The 24452-nt window shown below is 39.2% G+C and overlaps 2 protein-coding genes across 3 annotated transcripts in view; one reads left to right on the plus strand and one right to left on the minus strand.

The window, feature by feature from the left end:
- GAS7 (growth arrest specific 7) overlaps positions 1-24452 on the minus strand; it is a 154207-nt gene that overhangs the window by 60857 nt on the left and 68898 nt on the right. For both annotated transcript variants that reach the window (XM_081933950.1, XM_081933949.1), the window contains exon 2: positions 11506-11626. In XM_081933950.1, the coding sequence (XP_081790076.1) occupies positions 11506-11626 (121 nt within the window). The remainder of the gene's footprint in view (positions 1-11505; positions 11627-24452) is intronic.
- LOC309382444 (uncharacterized protein) overlaps positions 22878-24452 on the plus strand; it is a 348957-nt gene continuing 347382 nt past the window's right edge. The window contains exon 1 of the mRNA XM_081933948.1: positions 22878-22924. The gene's annotated coding sequence lies outside the window, so the exon portion shown is untranslated. The remainder of the gene's footprint in view (positions 22925-24452) is intronic.

The raw sequence follows: 24452 nt of genomic DNA on the forward strand, positions 1-24452 counted from the left end.
TCTGTCTGTCCCTCCCTCCCTCCCAAGACCTGCTTCCCTTACCTCGTGACGCAGTTCCGGGACACATTCGGGCAATGAGGGGGGGCTTTCTTGCACGCCTTTGAAGAAGGTGTCCGAAAAAGCCCCCCACACTGCCTGAACGTTTGAATGAAGGAGGCTGCAGGCTCCTTTGCCCTCGGCTATGCGATCTCCTTTCGTTCTCTGCTTCCCGAATGAGTGAATGAGGCAGACAGAGAATGAAAGGAGATCACGTTGGGCGGGAGGAGCGAGCCAAGCATTCCAGTGCTATGCCGCTGGTAGATTTGTGGAACCTCTTCTACCGAACCGGTTACAACCAGCAGGAAGCCACCCCTGAAGCAAATACATCAGCACTAAGCATGAGATCCCCACACTCTGTGAAAGGAGTGTCTTTTCTCTTTCTTGGGTACAAAGTACGTAAGTTTCCAGGAGAGGTTCTGACACATCAGAGACAATTGTGTCTATATCATGTACAGAGGTTGGTTGCTATAGGTTCACACTATAGCAAACTGGTAGTGGTATTTTGGCCTTGGTTGCAAAACCGGCAGGAACCCAAACTGGCTATGGCCCCGAACCGGTTTCCTAGTTGCTGCTGCCAGCATGGTTTTTAATAATTTTTTCATCTTCTGCGCATGCGCAGAACAATTTACAATCAACTTCACATGCACGCAGCAAACTGGCAGCAATGCCGGCAGCAACCCACCTCTGATCATGTACTGTCAGGTTCCTCAATAGCAGAATTATATACAAGTAGTTCTCAACTTATGACTGATCGCTTAAGAACTATTTGGAGTAACCTAGTGCTTTTCGGCCCATAATGTACTTCTGGTCAAAAAATGTCGCACTGTCCCCCTTTCCCCTGGGCAGTCACATGACTGTATTTTGAGTGTTTGGCAACTGGCTCATATTTACAAACAGTTGCAGTATCCCACAGTCACATATCTGTGATTGGTAAGATTTTTATTGCTGGTTTACCGGGGGGGGGGGGGTTATTGCCAATTTTCAGCAAAAAAAAAGCCCAGTTGGGAGAATGAATTTATTTAATAGTTCCCTTAACCATGATTCCTTTAACCATATGACTTGTACTTACAAATGCCTGATTCACTTAGTAACCAGTGTAAAAACAGTCACAAAATCAGGTCCAGTCATATGGATGCCTCAACTTATGAACGCCTCAATTTACAACTAAAATTCCATCCCCAAATATGGTCATAATTCGAGGATTGCCTGTTTTAGAAACAAAAACATGCTGGTAGTAGTTTCAGTGCATTTGTAATATAAGGGAATGTGGAAGGAAAATAGATGTTTGGAAACATGATAGAGAAATATTTCAATACACTCCATCCCTTTAGATTTATATCATATGTCAAAGAGAGAGACTTTGGTTTGGACCTCTTTGCCAAGTTTGAAATAACCTTGGATTAAGAAGGAACAGAAAAAGAACATTAGATTATTTCCTTGTTCAATCCTCTAAACACCCATGGCATGCTGTGAGGAACAGATCTAGCATTCTAGCCCTTTGCCAAAAAAAAGTAAAATTTTCCTTTCAGTGCCTTTGCAAAGAACCAGAAGTCACTGAAAACATCCCACAACCATAGTAGACCAGGAACATGAATCAAATTCCCACCAGCAGCAAAGTATATTTTGTGATGGGAGACACAAGGAACCAGCTCTGTAAAAGAATTTGAAAGTCTTCCTGTGTGACTTTGTTTGAAAAGTGGGGCACACTCCAGTGCAGCAACATCCATGTAGTATTTCACCACAGGGACAAATGTTATGGTACGGGGCCTTGGTTGAATGTGCTGAAGATGAAACTGTCTTTCAAGGGTTGTTCAGAAACCTCATCTTCTCCCAAAAGGAATAGCCTGGCTTTTAATAAGGATTCGTTCTTGGGGACATTCAGTACCTTCGCAAGCAGCAATGTTCTCTGATTAAGTCTTTCCCGAGCTCAACTGAGAGTGCTGATATGACTTTTATGAAAACCTGGAATTAACATACTCTGAGGTTCTCCTTTGGAAGCAGCTCCCAGTAGATGGCAAATAAGAGTTAGACCGTAGCAGAATGAAAACAATTCACTTGCCACTGCGCCCAAAATAATGCAGAGAAATCCACTTGTATTTTCTATCTAACAGCTGCTTATTCTAATCATATGAAAATTCTAATTATTGAGCTGAATGGCCCCTGTATTTTCTATTGCATCAATTTTGGCTATTAAAAAAAAAACTTACTGCTTTTATATCATCCTTCTATTACTAGCACTCAGTTTACTACTATCAATAACTTAGTAAAATCTATCATCTGAGTTGTACAGGTAGTCCTTGATTTATGACTGGTTGCATAGCAACTTTCAAAGTTGCCACCTGCACCAGAGTTAGATGATTAAATGCTCAGCAACTGGTCAGTATTTACAGATGTTTCCAGCATCCAACAAATAGGTGACCACAATTTCTTTTCTTTCTTTTACTAGAAATTGAGGTTTATTTCCAGTTTCTGGCAAAAAGAAGAAGCTTTTTGTGGACAATGGATTTGCTTAATGACCATGATGTTTGCTTAACAACTAGTGAAAAAAGGTTATAAAATTAGGTGCAGACCTGTGGTGACCTGCTGAACACTGCTGGCATGCCTTACAACCATAATTCAATTATGGTTGTAAATCAAGGACTAACTATATTATCAAACAATTCAGTATTTATGTATTTAGAATCAAAATCTAGAATATACAGGTTTTTCAAACCCTCATTCTGCCTGGCTGCAAGAGAGCAAAGGTTTCTACTTTCCAATTTTGCATGGAACTCCAAACACTACTTTAAAAGGTGCCTTTCAAGATACATCAAAGCTTACAATCCAACTTCGAGCTTTATTTCCAGCAATTCACATCTTAAATGAATAATATTTATAAAGTTGATTTTCAATGCTCCTATACTTTCAGCTGCTTGCGATAAAAGAAAAATATAATTACTGTTAAAAAATCCAGAAAGGAAGGTAATATTTTAATTACAGGTCAATGTGAACTCTAAATTAATTTTCAATGTGCTTACACTTAAGATGAAATCTCCAAAACTTTACTACACTGTTCATGCTAAATGGGTGATAATTGTTGCATCTAAAATTATTCCACCCGGAATTGCTAGATCTCATTAAACATCAGGCCAAAAGATTTTGATGCAGTAAGAATTGCTACACGATAATTTTGCAATTTATGTTTGTTGTTATCCAGCTTTAATTTACAGCGATTTATAGATTTCACTTACAGCAGCTCATAACAGGGGAACAAAGTAATGCTCCCCAGAGAATAAAAGATCTATATTTGTACCAGTTAGGAAAACCAACTTCCTTTTTCTCTTTTAAAACCTTAAAGGAAAAAACCCCAAGTTCTCGTTTATACATAATTTGTCTTTTCTCCCCTTTCCCCAGCCTCTGTATTTATGTTTCAACCAGTCAATGCAACTTTTAACCAGTCTAGCATATTGAATGCCAGGCTCTGGCTAGGAATAACCCCCTAGAGCAAATACATTCCAGGCTGACTCCAGACAAAGTCATGCTTAGTGTGTATTGATTTAAGTCCATGGGAAAAGTTAATCATCACTAAAGTCCCACTAGTTTCGTTAGCTCTAACTTTAAGCATCACTTGGCCCGAATTCAACCTATTGTTTGTAATGCAGTGCTATAATATTTTTTTTAAAGTGTATAGCACATATTTTGCTTTCCTCAGTGTCACAGGGCACTTCTTCTGAGATAAAATTCATTGGACGTTTATTAATTTTAAAGTTCAAACTTCTTTGAAAATAAAGCTGCATAAAATCTGATGAAATATATATTTCACTTTGCAATTATGTTCTTTGTTCCTAACTAGAAAGTCATAGTTAATTTATAGCTGAAATGCTGTCCCTAACCGTAGTTGATAACCCAACAAAATCTGAAAAATGGTCTTATCTTAACAAGAATTTGGGGTGGGAGGGGGACTAAGCTCCCCTCTGTATAGTCTCATGTTGCAGTCAAATATTTTATCCTCTTAAGATTTCCTTCAAGAGATAAACCCACCCCCATGAAAGTGACTGCATTTTAGGAATACAGAATACAGAAAGGAGCCTATTGTTCACTTTCTTTATCTACAGGTAGTCCTCGACTTATGACAAAAATTGGGAAATGAATTTTGAGCATTAAGCAAAGTGGAAATCAAGAATTCCTCATGTGACCAGATACAATTTTATGACCATTTTTACCATATTGTTAAGCAAAACAGGCTTACCCTGGTGACTTTGCTCACTGGAAGTTGGCTGGGAAAGTAGCAAATTGTGATCATGTAACCAACAAAATGCTGCCGTTGGTTGTAAGCATGATCACATGGCTGTGGAATGGTGCAAGAGTTGCAACTTCAAAGACAGATCACTTTTCTCAGTGCCATTATAATTCCAAGCCATCATTAAATGAAAAGTTCTCAGTAAGGACGAACCTGTACTTCTATTTGAACCAAATTCAGACACGAATGAAGGTGAATATACGTGTCCTGGCATAATGTTTTTAGGACCCAATCTGGGTCAGTCACTGGACCAGAGATTTTGTCGTCCGAGATTTTGGATTCATGCAGGAGCCCATCTTCAGGGAACTTCTCTCCCGCTAAAGAGTCCAAAAGCTTGAAAGACAAAACTTCCAGCCCAGTGACAGACCCAGATTGTATCCTGCAAATTCAGATAGCTCTTTTTCCTGATAGTATATACATCCAGAAAAGTTGTGTATGTTGTGTTAGCTGCCACTATGTGATGTATGGAATCGGGGCACCGTTTTGCGGTGGTTCTCCTCCTACCTCTCTGGCCGAGCACAATGTGTGCTGACAGGGGGGCAGAGGTCGACCCTGAGGCCGCTCACTTGTGGGGTGCCGCAGGGGTCGGTCCTCTCACCTCTCCTGTTCAACACATATATGAAGCCGCTGGGAGAGATCATTCGTGGTTTCGGGGTCGAGTACCACCTGTACGCTGACGACACTCAGCTGTACATCTCTACCCCGAATCACCCCAACGATGCCGTCGAAGTGATGTCCTGGTGCCTGGAGGCCGTACGGATCTGGATGAGAAGTAACAGACTCAAGCTCAACCCGTCCAAGACGGAGTGGCTGTGGTTACCGGCACCCAGGTTCAACCAGTTGGTCCCATCACTGGCCATTGGGGGCGAACAGCTGGCCCCCGTGGATCGGGCACACAATTTGGGTGTCCTCCTGGATGCCCGGCTGTAAATGGACGCCCATGTGACAGCCGTGGCAAGGGGGGCGTTTCACCAGGTTCGCCTGGTGCGCCAATTGCGTCCCCTATTGGACCGGAACTCCCTCCACACAGTCACCCATGCGCTGGTGACGTCCCGACTGGACTACTGTAATGCTCTCTACATGGGGCTCCCCCTGAGATGCACCCGAAGGCTGCAGTTGGTTCAGAATGCGGCCGCGCGGGCAATTGTGGGAGTTACTAGGTACTCCCACGTAACACCTCTCCTGCGCGGGCTGCACTGGCTACCTGTGGCTTTTCGGGTGCGTTTCAAGGTGCTGACTATCATCTTTAAAGCGCTCCATGGCACAGGACCTAGGTATTTACGGGATTGCATCCTGCCCCATACATCCCTTCGGCCGATTCGCTCTCACAGAGAGGGACTCCTCCGGGTGCCGTCCACTAGGCAGTGCCAGCGGGCGACGCCCAGGAGCAGGGCCTTCTCTGTGATGGGCCCGACCCTCTAGAATGACCTCCCCCCCGATATCAGAATAACCACCTATCTCTGCTCCTTCCGTAAGAAGCTTAAAACCCACCTGTTAAATTTAGCTGGCCTTGCCTAATCCCAGTTTAGTCCCTCAAGTCTGTATTTTAAATTTTTAGGGGTGAGTTTTTAGGTTGTTTTTTAATTTTTATCACTTTGTACAGCCTATTGTTTAATTCGATTTTACGGGAAGTTAAGGGTATTTATTTTTATATACGGTTTTTTATTGAGATGTCTGTACACCGCCCCGAGTCCCTTCGGGGAGAGGGGGCGGTCTATAAATCTAATAAAACTTAAACTTAACTTAAACATGTGGTCCAGATTTTCTCCTCCTCAGATAAAAGCTGAGCAATTGTCTGTGTTTAGGTGAACAAATGAAAAGCTATCACACATTCATTTTCTTTGGTCCACAACTTTTTTTCATATCCCTACATCCCATTATTATTCCACATGAAAACAATGTAGCGATACTTTGAATTTATTGCCAAGATAACAGTATAATCTTTGCTCTTCATTTGTATCCCCGGTGATGGTCCTGCTCAGGGCAAGTATGTTTCTTATCAATGCCAGCCTTGATATATTTCATTATAACATTTCATTGATTTGGACGACTAGTAAAGTGTTTTAGGAAGGTTATATCCCATCTTTCCATGCACAAATGTTGGTTCCATCTCAAATAGAGAATCAGAATTGTATAATAACTGTAATATTTAGAATGGGTTATACTTAGAGCTACCTATTTTTCTATATCAGGTACCCTCATTGAAAAGCATATTTATTTTATTTTATTTAGTATCACATTTGGACTTTACAGAAGGAAGTAAAAACTAATCACTAATCAAAACTAATGAAAGCATTTTTCCTTTACCTTTGATGTGAAGTTTATATTTGCTTAGAATAGGAAGTGTTAGGTGTATAAAAGCTAACATTTCATATGATTCCATTCCAATGAAAAGAAACATCTATGGTAAATATTTATGTAACAATAATTTATAACAGGCTTCCCTAAAATTCGAGACAAGATTAATCTGGTTGTTGCAAGACTGAGATGAAATTCCGGAGACTTTCCTAAATACAGCTAAAGATAGTCCACAAAGCAGAATTTCCACATAAAATGAGGATTAGGGATTTGTCTCATGTTGAAAAAAAAAATCTTGCTTGAGTGTGACACTTAATTTTGCAGAATGGAATCTGATTAAGATACAAAACAAGAATAAATACTTCGTAAAGAGGGAAAACCCAAAAAAGAATGTGTTAAATTTTTGCCTGCACTGATGCAAAAGGAACTTGTAATTACAAAATATCCTTTATTCTATGGGATAGATGATATTTCAACAATACAACTATAGTTGCAAAAATTTCAATACCACACTTTCCTTATTTCAGGTCAACTGTTGACACTACTCCCCTTTTAAGGGGAAACTTCAGTACCTGGTTTGATTCAAACTTGTAGTCTTCAATGTCCAATGATAATTTACCCTCAAGCTGTAGTACATCCAACTGACTTGTGCACTGTGTTTTCTATGAAGCATTGTTTGAGAAGTTTCTTTGCCATTGACGACATTAAACTAGAATAACTCCCATATTTTGATTTTGTTTCCTGTTTTTCCTCATTATTATTTTTTCACTTCCTGATAGCATGGATGTAGTTTTCTCTGCAGTAATATGGAAGTGATTTCCCATGGTTTTATTTCATTTTTTTTTCTAGGCTAGCCTATAGTCCTGGGTTTTTCTAGTGGGGTCTCATTCATATAGTGATCAGCTCTGACCCACTTAGCTTTTTCTAGATGCCTCGGAAAGAAGAAAGGGGAGGAGGAGGGGAGAAAATAGAAGTAGTAATAGTAGTATTACAAGTTGAAATAGAAGAATTAGTTCCATCCACACCCATTTTCAATGAGAGAAGAAAACAAAAACGAATACATTGCATTATGACATCTGCGTATAACATGAAGATGGATAAGGATCAGACTCATAGATGTTACATGGTCTATTTTGCAAAAATAAGTATCTCCCACTTTTTTTTTCTTCTGTACAATTGTGCCGTTCTCAGACACTGCCTGGGCAAGTCCCTTCAGTTTTCTTGGCAAGGTTTTTCAGAAATGCTTTGACACTGCCTCCTTCATAGGGCTGAGACAAAGTGATTGGACCAAGTCATCCAGATGGTTTTGTACCTAAGAGGGGGTGGGGGGTGGGGACTAGAACTCCCACACTCATGGTTTCTAGTCTGATGTCTTAAATGCTACACCAAACTGGCTGTCTACTTTGCCATTTTATTTAACACTAAAACTGCCCCACACGTTAGTAGCAGTGTGAAGAGATATGCAGATGTTGTTCCTTTTTTACAGTGTTTCTTGAACTGTAAGATGATGTATGATCACATGGTTTTTCAAGAGAGCTATAAATCTGCGAAAATGTGAGATATTTCCGATGTCGAAAAATATAAAATCCATGTACTGTCATTAGTTTTGTATTTATTGTGGGGAGGCGTGATAGGGCAGGGGAGGCCTAAATATGTGAGACCCAGCAAACCTGGGTCCAAGGACTATGGGGACCCAGCCAGATGAGAGGCAAGCCCAAAGGATTCAATGATGGGGGATGGGGGAAGGATAGGCAAGTGCGGGCAGTGTCCCTGTGGTCAATCGTAAGGGTAGGTGATTGCCAAGCACCCAGAATGTGATCACGTGACCACGGGAGCAATGCAGCAGCCGTAACTTTGGTCCAGTTCATAAAGCCCTTCATTCAGTGCCATCATAATTTCAAATGGTTGCTGAATGAATGACTACTTGTATGCTGTACATACAGTGCAAACCTTTGAAACAATGTGCTTCAAACACGAGGAAGCACATAAAAGCTCTTTTTTTCCTACTCTATATAGCAACCATATATTTTTTTCAAATCCATGTTGCTGTTTTGGAAATAAGCATGCACACCACTTTGCTATGCTGAAGTCTAGGAAAAGAAGCATATGCTTTAATGATTCACAAGTATTGTCTCGTATCTACTCCCTCATGTATAAAAAAAATTGCTGAAAAGTTTTGCATGATCCTACCTGTAACTTCTTCCATCACTTTGATGTGCTAATCCCTTCATTAATTTACCTGCCTTGCAGCAAACAGAACTTCTGTTTCCCCATTTTTTGTAATGGGGAAGTGGTGAAATCTTTTAACTTTCCAGGGAAAAACAAAAACTGCTTCTGTGCTCCCAAAAAGCTAAGAGAGATGATTACAGATGAACTGTGAACCCAAGGGGAAAGGAAAGAAAGGAATTAAAGGATTCTGAAGTTTTTAAGCTCTGTCCATTATGGTGTAAAACTCTATGAAAACATTCCTAAATTCTTTTTAACCAGTTATTTCAAGCTCTTTTTCATTTGCTTAGAACTTCTAAACTATAAGTTTGCTCTCCCCAAGAGTTATCCTCTCAAAAATGATTTATATTTTTTGTTCAAGAACATCCAAACTATTTGGTCGCTTGAGAACTGAAAAGGAAATATATAAAACGTAAGCATTTAAATATTTCCAGGTCTGACTCTAAACAGGAAATCAGTAAAATGTCACATAATTATTATGGCTGTTTCAGGTGCAGCAGATTTAGCTAAGCTTGATTTATGCTGAATATTTTCATAATTTCATAACTACTTGCATATTTGCATGCATAGCAACCCAGAAAATGTTAACATTCAATTCTTAGACACCCAAATGCAAGATACAAAACAAATAAAGTCTTCCTTGAATTGAGTTTGACTCCTGATGGCTATATGGATATGGCCAATCAGTTTTCTTAGCAATAGCAATAGCACTTAGACTTATATACCCCTTTACAGTCCTCTCTAAGCAATTTAGAGTCAACATATTGCCCCCAACAATTTTACCCACTTCAGAAGGATGGAAGGCTGAGTCAACTTTGAGACTGATAGGATTTGAAATGCCAAATTGCAGATAGACGGCAGTCAGCAGAAGTAGCCTGCAATACTGCATTCTAACCACTGCACCACCGGGGCTCTTAAAGACTATATGGAAGTTGTTTGCCACTGCCTTCTTCTGGAATCCTTTTCTGATTTCCCAGCTTGGACTTCTTCACAGCTTTGCATTTATGTTATAAAGGGATTTAGTCCTGCTTAGCTTTTCAACCAAAGTTGGCTAGATGTTGCCACCTGCTATGATGCATAATGCAGGTAGTCATCAACTTACAACCATTTATTAAGTGATAGTTCAAAGTTACAGCTGCTCTGATAAAAGTGATTGAGAGCTTATTCTCACAGCATTCTCACAGTCATGTGATCAAAATTCAGACACTTGGCAACTGGCATGCATTTATGACAATTGCAGCATTGGGGGGGGGGGGGGGTTGTGAGTACCATTTGAGACCTTCCCAGTGAACGTCCAACAAGCAAAGTTAATAGGGGAAACAGAATTCACTTAACACAATTAACAATTGCAGTGATTTGCAAAAAATGGTTCTAAAATGGGACAATTCACTTAACAACCACCTTACTTAGCAGCAGAAATTCTGGCACCAATTGTGGTAGTAGGTTAAGGACCACCTGTAAGTAACTCATCCAAATATGATTCATTTTCTTGTTGAATTAACTTGTTACAAATATTAACAACTATGAGTGCATAAATTTTATTATCATTTGCTGTGCAATTAATATATTTCAGCTTTCAAGGATGAATGGTGGATAAATTCAAAATATGAGCTCCTTTGCAGTAGACTGCTCCATTGGACTCAGCCCTGTTCAAAATGGCTTTGAGTATGGCATAATTATAACTGTTACAACTGTTACCTCCTGGAAATACATTCTCAACTGGTATTTTAAGGGTATTGTTTTAAATCTAATTGATTTTAGGGCTTTTAGAGCCATATTCATATTCTTCTGTACAGTTCTTTTAATTTTTTAACCTCCTCCATATGTATATTTATATCTATATTTATATTTGTATTTATTATCTGTTATTTGTTGTGTGGACTGTACACCGCCCCGAGTCCTTTTCGGGAGAGGGGGCGGTCTAGAAGTGCGAAGAATAAATAAAATAATAAATAAATAAATATGGTTGCTTTGCTCCTTCGTTCTTACTGTCTACATTCAATTCCTAATCCCAGTAAAAACTCTTCAGTTTTGGAAGGAAACAAAGTAAGACATACAAAATTCACCAGTTTGAGAATGGAATATTTTGCAGAACTTCAGACTGTACTGAACCTCTTCTGGTATGTACCACTCCGGCAGGCAGTTTTTAAAAATTTCCAGAAGTAAATCCTCTGAATCAAAAGAGGTTCAGAATGTCCCATACCTGGAGTTTTGGCAAGAAGCAGACTTGTTTCCTACTCAGATACCCAAGGGCAGCCCAAACAACTTCTGGAAACTGGTAAAGTGATTGCTAGAATGATATGGTCCAGGAGAGGTTTAGCACAAATCAAGATGGAAAATAGAACATTTTCAAAACATTCTGTCCCAAAATTGTACAGAGAAAGTCTGGTAAGAGAACAGAGGATATCACTTTCTTTGGCAAAAAAAGAGAGAGAGTTGATTTTATTCTGGGAATAATATGAGAACAGATTGGAAATCTAGAGAAAGGCAGATAATCAGGTTGTCTACAATGATCAGCAAAAAGCACAGTTATTTTATGGCTTGTACAAGAAGGTGTTTGGCTACTCTTCATAGTGTTAAGTTATGTTTTCTCTACCTTCGATGTTAGAGGAAAGGATCAGGGTTTTCTAAACAAATAAAACTAGCGTGTAAATGAAGCTTACCGTTGGTGAAGGTGTTCACATAGTATCTTCGCCCCTGAGGGGACATATAACTTTGCCAGCCAGGTGGAAGATGACCATTTTGAGAATCTTCTCCAACTTGAGGAATGACCTTCCTAGGCTTCTGTTGAAAGAATGACAGAAAAAGCAAGATTTTTCAGAGAATCTTCAAAAGAGTTTACAGAAGAGGTTATAGAATGAAATTCAAACACACCCTTAACATTTCCTGGGAACAGAATAGTGCAGTTTGAACACTCAATACACTTTAAATTCCAAACATCCCAATTATCTTACCATCTGCAGATTGAGAAATCTATTCAGGCCTTTCATAAAAGGAACATTCTGAGGGAACAGGGAAGATAATGGAATGTTGTGGAACCTGTACTGTAGCAATTCAACAATATTATTGCTTATAGTGGTTGGAAAAGAAACATACTTCATGCCCTGCCTGAAAGGCAAGTTCACACACTGTCTATGTTTATACTATCCTTATGCATCAACAATGTTGGTAAAATCCACCAACTGGATGAGTTTTAGCAACCAAAGCTGCCCCTATAAAACCATTCTGAGGAATTCAGGGGACCAACAGTAATATAAATATTTTGCTGGTGACATTCATCCTAAACTGTTTGTTAGGCTAGATACAAAGAAACTGGCTCATGTCTTTCCAAATCAACCAAAACCAGTGTTCAAGCATTCCAAAAACAACACAAGTACCATCGTGCAGATTCACAATTTAAAGCAAGTGAAGCTCAAGATTGTCACTTTGCTTCTATCCACCTAACACTTTATGATCAGGAAAATACTCAAGCTCCTCACAGTATATTGCTACATCCTCAAGACATAATTCATCATATATTGTCCAACTTCTTCTGTGGTCATTGAAATATACAAACATTGAGATATAGATGGCGGATTTGAGAAAGGAAGAGGCAGGAAATGATGGAAGTTGGATGTGAACCCAGTTGCATCAGAAGCAAGAGAATCTGTGGAGATAGCAAAGCACTTGAACCTATGAGATTATATCCAATTATATTCAGTCAACAGAAGAACTGGTATAGCTGATGTGTCAATTACATCTCTTCCTGCAGCTTCCTGAACAACCAAATCTGCTCTGCAGATTTGGTTGTTCAGGAGAAGTGGTAACAGTGGGATCATCCAGGTCAGAAAGGTACACAGTATATTGCATTAGAGAAGATAGCAAGGGCAATTCTCATGGCAGAAGCAGGCTTCTACTCAAGCTAATGCCACGCATAGTCCCAGTACCAAAGCATTGTGAAAATCATCATCCGTGTGACAAAAGAAGAAATACAATTAAAGGATCCAATATATACAAGTGGAGCCAACAGCCTTTTTTCAAATCCACAATCATTATTCCCATTATTGCAATTATACAATATAAATGCATATACCGCACCCAGCAACAAGGGAACAAAGTGCCATGCGAAATAAAGCAGCCTTATGCTTTCCCTTACCAGGCTGCGTGGAATGGGATGGAGAAAACAAACCAATTAGACTTCCAGCTCATCATCTTACAACGTCCCTATGCAACTGCAGTGGAAGAAACAACAAGTTGCAAAGCAGAAACATGGCTGGGCATTGGTCCAAGTTGATTACAAGCAGCTGTGCATTAATAGCTTTTGGCTGTGTCCATTACAGCTGGGAGACATGGGGCCAGCTCTTCTCTGACCAGCTACAGTACTACTCCAGCTTCAAGAGTGGGCTGCAGGGAAAGAAAGGCATAATACTAAGGCCCTTAAGTCTCATTATCACAGTAGCCTAACAGTATTACTCATTAGAATGGTATGTGCTGCACATGACTCAGTTCTGCTCTTATGCACAATACTGTTGTTCATTACCAGGTGTTCAAGACTCCATATAAGTCAGGCATTCACAAAAGATTCCACTAGGTCACCGTGACCACGGATATATTCCACTGTTTTAGGCTTCTCTGGTGGAAGTATGCTCTCTTCTTTCCCATAAGCAGAACCCACCTTTGGAATCTGAGCTCCTGGCAATGATTTGGTTTCTTTACTTCAACTGGAATGTGCTAATGCTATAGGTTCATGCTCCTTTCATAAAACAGATTGGCAGAACTGAAGCAGGTAGAACAGGTATATGGGATGCTCTTGAAGAATGAGCCACAATGAAGAATTTCAAGACTTTCCACCAGTGAAGATAGAAAGAGAGATTAAAATTTAGATTTTAATAAAGTTCATTAGCTTCTGTTTTCGTTTTACATCTATGGATTGGTCTTACGTAGTAAGCTAAATGACTGCCTCTTCTAACTACCTCTAACACATAGGAAACTTTACAAGTAAAATTTTTGTCCATCCGGTTCAGCATTGCATACAGTACATTGACTAGTAATTGCTCCCCCAGGATACATTGGATACATACCTTACATTCTGTGCTAAGGTCACTTCAACATTATTACTATTTTAGTTTCTCTAAACCTCAGAAACATTTTGAAGGTGATCAGACTTCAGTGGAAAGAGCAGGCAGGCAAGAAGTAATGAAAACAAGGGGAATTTGACAAAATAAGTATCTGCTTATTTTGCCTGAGCTACTGAAGGGAAGTTGCGGAATTCTCAAGCTTAAAGGATGCAAAATTTGGGAGCTGAGGAGAAGGGTGAGAAAGAATTCCTTCATTTAAAATGTCCCTTTCAAATGAAGCCACTCTACCTCAAAGAAACAACCCCACCCAGTTTCATGGTGGTTTCACCTACACAAGGCTGAGTCAAAAATGCTGTAAATCAGGTTAGCCGCATTCCAACATTGCTAGTATTCTGGAAATACACAGGTCCAGGGTAGTCTGCAACCTGTCACAGAAGACCTGTGTGGAAATTCCATAACAAACTGTTCAGTTTTTATTTCAACATGGCTGCTGGACATTCTTCTATGCACCCAATATATACAACATTGCTTTGGAAGACCGGATTTGTTTTCTCTTCCCTTAGCCAAATAGCAACAGAAAGGAAATATTGGCTGCATGGGTAGAGCAGAGGACGGGCAGCAGTGCTGAAATTCAATTTTTTTACTACCGGTTCTGTGAGCATGACAGAGGAAGGATACTGTAAAATCCCCATTCTGGGGCCAGTCAGAGGTGGCATTTGCCAGTTCTCTGAACTACTCAAATTTTTTGCTACTGGTTCTCCAGAACCTGTCAGAATCTGCTGAATTTCACCCCTGATGGGCATAGAGGGAAGAGATAATATATAAAAAAATGAATTTGTGAGCCTACCTCACTGCCATTTTTAGAGAAACTCTAAACTTATGGACACTGGATTGGGTATTAAACCAAAAGCAAGGCTTTTAAGTAATCAGTTCATTCAGATGGTTACTAGTCATTGGGTGAGAGGCTTTATGTTGTAAGCAAGGTTTTTGGAAGATGACATGCCAATGTTATGTGAGTGCTCTACCTGCCTCTTGTTTTCCACATATTTTCAACTGGTTTTAACTTCTGTAGCAATTTGGCACTGAGTTACTTGATGGAATACTTGTACCTTCAGGAACTGTTTGGAAACTTGCCTGTAGAGCTTATATATGCATTACACAAGAAGAAGCTTTTCATGTACAGACTTCTCCCTCAAGAAATGTATTTAGCATTGTTGTTGCTGTTGTTGTTACTATCATTAATGCCTAAAGATGTTTCTCTAAAGTCTTATTTTTGGCTTAATTATTGTTCTTGATCTATTTCGGAGTATTATCTGACTAATTTTAGGCTAATGCTTCACTATATTTTATACTGCTTTCTCAGCTTTCAAGGATTATTATAAAGATTTGTGGCTATAGTTACTGTTTTGGTTGTTATTGTACTATTAATTTTTAAATGATGAGCTACTGTGACAGAACTTTTGTATTAAAATGTCTGTAATAAATATTCACATAGAAAAGTTTTTTAAGATGAGAGCCAATTTAGTTTAGTGGTTAAAATGCTGAACTGGAAACAGACACTATGAATTCCAGTCCTCTTTCTGGCACAGAAACTATCAGGATGACTTTGGGCTACCTGTTCCCTGTCTCCCTCGGCCCAACCCACCTCATATGGTTATTGTTGTGGGGATGGTGCATTATGTATGCCATCATAAATTATATAAAGAAACCAAAGATATAAATCAAATAAATATACATTGGAGGGGATGAGGATTGCAGAGGAATATTCAGGTACTATATGGTACTATAACAATTTGACACTAAGCAAACTCTTTGAGTCAGTGGTGAAATTCATTTTTTTTTACCACCGGTTCTGTGGCCGTGGCTTGGTGGGGGTGGCAGAGGAAGGATACTGCAAAATCCCCACTCCAGAGGGAAGGATATTTCAAAAACTCCATTCTCTCCCCACTCTGGGGCCAGCCAGAGGTGGTATTTGCCAGTTCTCCAAACTACTCAAAATTTATGCTACTGGTTCTCCAGAACCTGTCAGAACCTGCTGAATTTCACCCCTGCTTTGGGTTGATAAGAAGAGTCCACCCCACATTCCCTAAAGTCCTTTTATGGACAACTGGAAGAATTAGGCTTTCTTTCCTGAAACCAAGTAGGTGGGATACTAAAGAACACTTTAATAGAGTACCCTTAAGCCCTCTTTCATTTTTTGTCAACAGAAAATGGAATTGGCCAGTGGGAGGAAAACGAACAACAATAATGCTGAGTTTGGAACCTCTTGTGATAAGGTCATCATTCCATCCATATTCTGGAATCCCAGCAGTGTATTTGGAAGCAGTCACGGCTGCATGACAATCTATAACTGCAAAATCAAGCCTAAAAAAGCTACAGCACTGTCCAGTTAGAATCACGAAAATAAATCTGTCTACTTATTCAGTAATTGAAATTTTGCACCCTCTCTTAGCACCCATCTGTGTACATCTGTCCATGCAAAAAGTGAACAATTTAGCTTTCTTCAGAAAGACTCATTTCTACACATATCCAATCTGTCCATATGCTGCTTTCCATAACAGCATCATGTGGGGCTGCTACTTTTTGCCAAGAAATTAAACTATACATCAGCCAGCTTGAAGAAAATAATTGGTGTTCCAAGGAGGGCTATAGAAGCAGCAGTGTAGAACTTAAAAAAACAAACTTGTGGAAGGTTTCTGCTTCAAGCAGAATCCAGGCAAATACACAACACATGTACTGTTGAACAGAGTCTGTGACTTTTAGAAGATGCTCAGCTGTTGACAAAAACAGACTGTTTTTGCAAGTCTCTTTCTTCTATTCAAATGTACAGGAAGGTATCATCTTACAAGATGAAGGGAAGAACAATCATCAATATGACAATGGCGTGTTATACACTATTTTTTTTTAAAATTACAACTACAAGAGGAACGATATAGGGCTGTTGCTTATATGGTTTCTCTTTAAAAAGTTATTCTTCAATTAACATTATCAGTCGACCCTAAAAATGTAGCCACGATGTTTCTGGATTCAAATGAGCCTGGGAATTACTCTTATCTACAAGATTTATTTACTACTCACTATGTAGATCCTGGCTGAGGTTACCCGGCAGTATTGGTGAAGTATTGGAAATGTACATATATGTTTAAATTACCTCTGAAAAAGTGTTCCAAGATTAAAACATTGAGACTTTTTATTCTGAATGCAAAAAGAACTTTGGAGGACATAATGATTCATCCATCTCCCTTACATACATCAGTGCTTTCATTTAATTTGCACCCAGAATGAATCTTTCAGTTAGAGGCAAAAATGGGAATAGCACGTTCTACAAGAATTGATTATAATTCTACTGTGGAATGTTCACATATAACTGCTAAGTTGTTTGTTTGTTTATCACATTTGGAAGCCACCCATCTCCCTCACAGAGCAATTCGGTACAAATCTCACAGAGAGCTTCTCCAATTGTTCTTGGAAATAGCCTCATTAGGTCATGAGCACAAATCTCTATAAAAAAAAAAACATAGGATGCCTAAGAGTTGAATATCAGAAGAATTCCCTTCTCACTTCTCCCTCAAAATAGCCCTTGAATTGTGCATCAAAGAGGCACCGAGGAATTTGTCCATTAAGTAATAATGTTTACAATAAAATGAGAGAACGATGTGTGCCAAAAGCATTGTTTATAACAATTGGATATATAAACACTGAAATCCTCACAGCGAGTCCCAGAAGATGAACTAGCTATTGTAAATGCAGTCTGATAATGCCTATTCCTGCACACAGTCCATACTTCATGAAGAAATGGATTGTGAATCTACTATGTAGAACAGAAAATAAGATTCTTCTGTTGTTTGTAACACAGTCATTTTTTTGGTGCAGTTTTCTATGTGGAGGTCTAACAGTATTTCCTCTGTTCTTTGCATATTAGTAGAATTCTGGGACGGGAGGGGGTTAGGGAGCGCATGGAATATGATATGGGTGTTTTGCATGAACAATGCCGCTATGGCATATTTTAAAAGTCAGCTAGCTTCTTCTGACACAATCTGTTTTAAAAGGATACAGAATATTGCCCTCCCACCATCAATCTCAACCGTCAGGATTTCGCTCTAGGAGTCCAAGGACATATTTTGCTTTAATCATACTCGGCAGCTTCCTGCCAACCCACAAATTTGCCCCAATTTGTTACATGTTCCCAAACACAAAGAATTCACTCTCCCACACAATCCCAACATTTTTTTTTCATCATCATTATTTAGCAAGATCTTTAGCTTGTTTTACAAAGCCTATGTCTACTTCTTTCAGCAATGTTTAGACAGCTCTTTATAAGGGTTTAATGGACACTGCACTAAGCCCGCATTAAAGATACACCTTTAAACGTGCTGTTTCTAACAAGTAATAAAATTAGATACATCCTGACCCTTCATACAGCGCGGTCTGTTTTAATCAGAACCACTAAATAGCTTAGAGTGATGACTCTCAGAATTTGATCGAGGTCTTCTGCAATTCCCAAATCCATGCAGAGTGAAAAAAACTCAGATAAAAACTGTGTCCCAAAGTATAGGTATGACTAAATTTCAAGCTTAATCATCTTCTATAAACATATCAAATCAAAATTTCTCAATGAATCAATTTTACCCCTACAGAATGCCATCTTACCAATGGGAGGTTTTGCCAAACATCTTGTAGAATCTATGATCCAAGCAGAACTGACTGAAACCTTCCCTTCTGTTTGCAAGATGAGGACGGAAATTACCCACTGCCTGTTCTGCTGTCCAGGCACAATTAAACAGCCAATGCCTTATGTGAAAACTCAAGAGGAAGAGCAAACTACTTAAAGGGATCTCTTTTTATGATCAACACATTTCAGCACTTCACTCTGTTCTTTGGAAATCAAAAGGGTGCATTCTAGAGACTTTCCAGATGGGAAAGCTAGTGGAAGTCTTGCCAATTTTCAAATGTCTGTGTAGGTGATGGAGAGCACAAAGCAAGGGTCTGTATCACTGACCTAGTGCTCCCTATATACAGACAGGCTTTGTCCAGCTTTCCTTGGTCCGGTCCCAGCTTCCTTGTCCCTTTGTATAGCCTGTCTGTTTCCCTACAATCTTTTCCCCTGACTTCATATAAAGCCAAGTCTTTGTACTCAGAATAACCCAACTTCAAAACAGTGTTGCAAAATTAAACCCCATCACATGATTCAGTGGGCACTGTAAGAATGCAAGACCTAGCAAATATAGGATGAATTATGTTTGTTTATGTGGTCCTGAAGTGGGCCCTTACCTCCACTATTTTCCAAAAGAGGAAAGGTGAACAAAAATGTTTACAGCATTGCCTTTTTATACAAGAGAAAGAGAACATACTGCTTTCTGCCATCGTGAATTGACTTTTTAACGTCAATACATAACTAGTGTTATAACATAGTATAGGTATAGTCCTGCTTAGAATCTTTTAGAGAAACTAGCTGTTGACAATGGCCTTGAATTAAAGTGATATCACAGAATGTAAGGATACAGTATATTGTAGCACAAGCTTGAGTTCCACACTTCCTGAAAAAAATGTTTGTAGATCTTTTAATTTAATGCATTAATTTTTCTGGATAAATGTCCAATTCGTCAATATATTATATTACAGTGATACTAAAAGTCTGAACTGTTATAAACGTACTATCAGCATAGTGGTGGGTTCCGGATCCCGTTGCAACTGGTACAGTGCAACGGGGCTGGGCGCCCACCACTTGAATGTGTGCAGCGCGCGCATGTGTACTTACTGCCTGTGATGCTCCGCTACACCTCTGCAATGCTCCAGCTGCTTATCAGAGTGTCGCGCAGGCACGGTATGCTCCGTGTGCATGCATGGAAGCCCCGAAAACTTCAAATACTGGTAAGGCGCGGGGGTGGGCGGGTGGGCCCTCCGGAGCACTGTACCAGAACGGTACCTGGTGCTCCTGGCAGGCACCAGTACGCCCATACCAGGGCTTACCAGTCATAACCCACCACTGTTAACAGGCGTATTCTTAAGACACAAAAGAGCTGAAGACAAAGGTCGGAAAGATGCTACCAACCTAACACCAGGGATGGGATTCTACTGGTTCGGACCAGGTCGGGTGAACCCCCAACAATCAGATGGGCCACCCACACGCCCACACTATTTTCCTACTTTAACTTCTCAGCTGATTCATGAGGCAGAGCAGAGTTACTCCTCCGAAGAAACCTGCAAGTGAAGATTTCTTCAAACTGCGCACACAGTGATGGGTTGCTCCTGGTTCAGCTCGGTTCGGCCAAATCGGTAATAGCTGTGGCGGGAGGCTCCACCCGCCTGCCCGGACTCTCCTGCGCATGTGCAGAAGTGTTGCATGCGCACGGGAGTGCACCCAAACCGGTAGTGGAAAAATTGGCAACCCACCACTGATGCATGCGCGTGCAGCAAATTGCACGATCATCAAACTGGTTGTTAAACCGGGCGGATCCCACCACTGCCTAACACTCAACAATTCCATAACTTCAGGTGTTGATTCAATATGCACAAGATGTACATCATCTTATGCTGGTTACAGTTTCCACATTTCAAAAATTCAGTGTGAACTGTGTCAGAAACTGCTATTTTCCTTTCCTGACAAATGTAAACTTCTGTTTTAAACCTCTTGAAAATATTTATCTCTTTGCCAGGTTTATCATATTGACAGTGTATTTTCCAACTGAGATTTGTTTTGATTTTTTAAAAGACTTGTACATGATCATTTTGAAATCAGGAACAGGAATTTAGGAAGGAGAAACAACTCAAACACCTTATAAATCAAATCAATCAACCAATCTTTTCAATTGAAATTTCAAATGTAACATGAGATCCCATTTGATGTGTTTCCCATAGAGAAGATACTTTAGCATCAATTTATTTAAATGATAGTCATGTCTGGCAGCTCAAAATCAAAAGTAACTTTCTACAACAAAAAAGAAGAAAAAGAGAGATAAAAAGCCTCCAAAGCTATCTTATCATCTCTACCTAGTGTTAAATCATTAATTTGGGAAGAGAAATTGCCTTATCAGTGATCATTCCACCAACTATTAAAAATATCCTGCCCAAAAAAGGAGGCTTTTGGTGTTTTTTTTAAATATTCTGGTGTTTTTTATATTCTCCCTTTTATTTTTATTCATCCACATTATAAACAAGAACAAAAAAACTCCATGAAGGCTATACTCCCAGTGGTTGTGTCATACTTTAATTTAATAATGATTTTATCGTATATACCCATTAGTATTCTGCTTGGTCAGTATCAGATTGATACACTTTATAACATTTTGTTCTATAAAATGAACTAGTCATGACAATGACTAATGCTGCATATGCTGATTCTTCAGATGAATCTGCCACGGAAATGGTTTCACATGATTTCCTGATTTATCTTGAAAAGGATACCCTTCACAGTGAAAGTTCAACACTTGCTCAACAGAAAAAATGCTTCTCATTTACAGGAAACCCCTCATAGAGCACAGGGATCCTAAAGAGGAAACATCTGTGTATTCATAAATGGAATATATTTTGCACTATGAGATAGCTAATCCTAAGAGTTCACTAGCATCCAAGGCCAATTCTGCAAATAACTCTAGATATAAAGAGATGTGTAGGCAATACAATACTCTAGAACTGTGAAATATTGCTAGCACAAAACAATGCTTTTTAATAGCCATAGCAGTTAAACATTTAATAATTTACATGCGCTAATAATTTACATACTATACTTAAAACATTTAGGGGTGGCATGGTGGCTGAGTGGTTAAGATGCTGGGCTAGTCAGCTGGAAAGCCAGCAGCCCAGGTTCCAGATCTGAGTTCCACGCGACGGGGTGGGCTCCCATCATCGCCTCAGCTCCTGCCAACTGCAGTTCCAAAGCATACAAATACAAGTAGATAAATAGGTACCACTTTGACGGGAAGGTAACATTGTTCTGTGATGTTATGCTGGCTACATGATTGTGGAAATGTATATTTGGATAGCACTGCCTCAATGGCCTTGAAACGGAGATGAGCACTGCCCCCTATAGTCAGCAATGACTAGCAGAGTAAAATATGCAGGGACTTCTTTACCTTTTTAAACCTTTTACTTAAACATTTAATTATGAATACAACAAATATTTGGAAACACTGGAATCATTGGTATACTATTCTCTTCTGAACATCCACTAAATGCCGATTCAGTGTTGCTTCTACATATAATGAGCAAAATGCTTCTTAGCTAAATAGGCATCATCTTATGGATATAAGGTATTTATATGTTAAATATTTCATGCTAGTCTCAATTATATCCCATAGTTGAAGTGAAGTAATTAAAAAGGTTACCTATTCCTCACAATCTTATTCTTTTCAATAGAAATCCTTAAAAAAGAAGAAGCCCTAAGCATCATAATACAATACAATAGCAGAGTTGGAAGGGACCTTGGAGGCCTTCTAGTCCAACCCCCTGCCTAGGCAGGAAACCCTATACCATTTCAGATAAATGGCTATCCAACATCTTCTTAAAGACTTCCAGTGTTGGGGCATTCACAACTTCTGGAGGCAAGCTGTTCCACTGATTAATTGTTCTAACTGTCAGGAAATTTCTCCTCAGTTCTAAGTTGCTTCTCTCCTTGATTAGTTTCTACCCATTGCTTCTTGTTCTACCCTCAGGTGCCTTGGAAAATAGTTTGACTCCCTCTTCTTTGTGGCAACCCCTGAGAAATTGGAACACTGCTATCATGTCTCCCCTAGTCCTTCTTTTCATTAAACTAGACATACCCAGTTCCTGCAACCGTTCTTCATGTTTTAGTCTCCAGTCCCATAATCATCTTTGTTGCTCTTCTCTGCACTCTTTCTAGAGTCTCCACATCTTTTCTAAATCATGGCGACCAAAACTGAATGCAGTATTCCAAGTGTGGCCTTACCAAAGCATTATAAAGTGGTATTAACACTTCACGCGATCTTGATTCTATCCCTGTTTATGTAGCCTAGTACTGTGTTGGCTTTTTGGCAGCTGCTGCACACTGCTGGCTCATATTTAAATGGTTGTCCACTAGGACTCCAAGATCCCTCTCACAGTTACTACTATTGAGGAAGGTATCACCTATACTGTACCTGTGCATTTCGCTTTTCTTGCCTAAATGTAGAACCTTACTCTTTTCACCATTGAATTTCATTTTATTAGATAGTGCCCAATGTCCAAGTTTGTCAAGATCCTTCTGTATCTTAAGCCTGTCTTCTGAAGTGATGGCTATTCCTGTCAGCTTGGTGTCATCTGCAAATTTGATGAGTTCCCCACTTATTCCCTCATTCAAATCATTGATAAAGATGTTGAAGAGTACTGGGCCTAAAACAGAGTCTTGGGGTATTCCACTGCATACTTCCCTCCATGTAGATGCAGTTCCATTGAGGACTACACGTTAAATGCAGTTGGTCAGCCATTTGGTGATGATGCTGTCCAACCCACATTCTACTTTATCGAGCATTATGGAAGAGTAAACTTTAAATGGTTAAATATTTCAAGTCATTTTAACTTTATTTACAAAAAAGATATAAAAATGGAAAACATACACACAGGAAAAGAGAACAGAAGCTCCCACATCTTATACTGACTAATACAAAAGACGAATACAAAGTGCTTCATATCACCGGATGTTTTTTACAAAAATGTTACCATTACAACAATTTCTGGTTTATTTTTATGGTAACAATTCTGAAAATCAGGAAGGGGAAAGCACTGTTTGACCTTATTGTAGGGCTTAATTTTGAGATTCACCTTGGTGTACATATGTATGTGCAAAGCACATATACATATACATGTTACTAATCTGTAGAAAAAGAACACATACTACCAGGCTGATCACTGAAATCTGAAACTTTAGGTTCAACTGTTTAAAAAGCTATAAACACAAACCAAAACATCTCACAGCCCTTTATGTACCGGATTGTTTGGTTCACTATAACTAAAGCTTTCAAACAATATGTAACATTTATCTTAATTTTGGTGGTGAAGGCTGTCTAAAGAAGTTATACTTTAGCTAACATAGTAAAGCCATTAGCCATTAGACTGCAAAAATAAAAAAATGAAACCAAGATACATCACTTCAGATTTTTTACCACTGGGGGCTGCTTTTTTCTTTCATATAACCTGTAAGCTGTATAATTCCATTGAAAAACAAACTGAAATCAAAAGGTGCTTCAAAAAAGTATTAGTTTAAGAATGTGCACACTTCTGCACCTTCAAATAGAAAACTACTACAGGGGCAAGAATGAAAAAGAAAAACCAATCAAGTATTGTGAATCCTGGCCTATGGAAGCTGATACTCCGATTCAATATAAAGCAGCTTCTTATTACTCTGATAACATAAATGATCAATACTGATAGCATATCTATGACATAGTGTGGCATTTGTCTCATGTTGTAATACAACACATTACAAACAATACATGGACAACTATGTAAATGTATTGTTTGTTGACCAAATCCAATAAAAAACAATCCAGGGAAAGTCACATGACCCAAGAAATCTCTTTCTCTCCCCTCCCCCCAAATAACCAATATTTTGCGGACCC

The sequence above is a fragment of the Natrix helvetica genome (assembly GCF_964273705.1).
Source record: "Natrix helvetica genome assembly, chromosome: 1".
NCBI classification, from domain to species: domain Eukaryota; kingdom Metazoa; phylum Chordata; class Lepidosauria; order Squamata; family Natricidae; genus Natrix; species Natrix helvetica.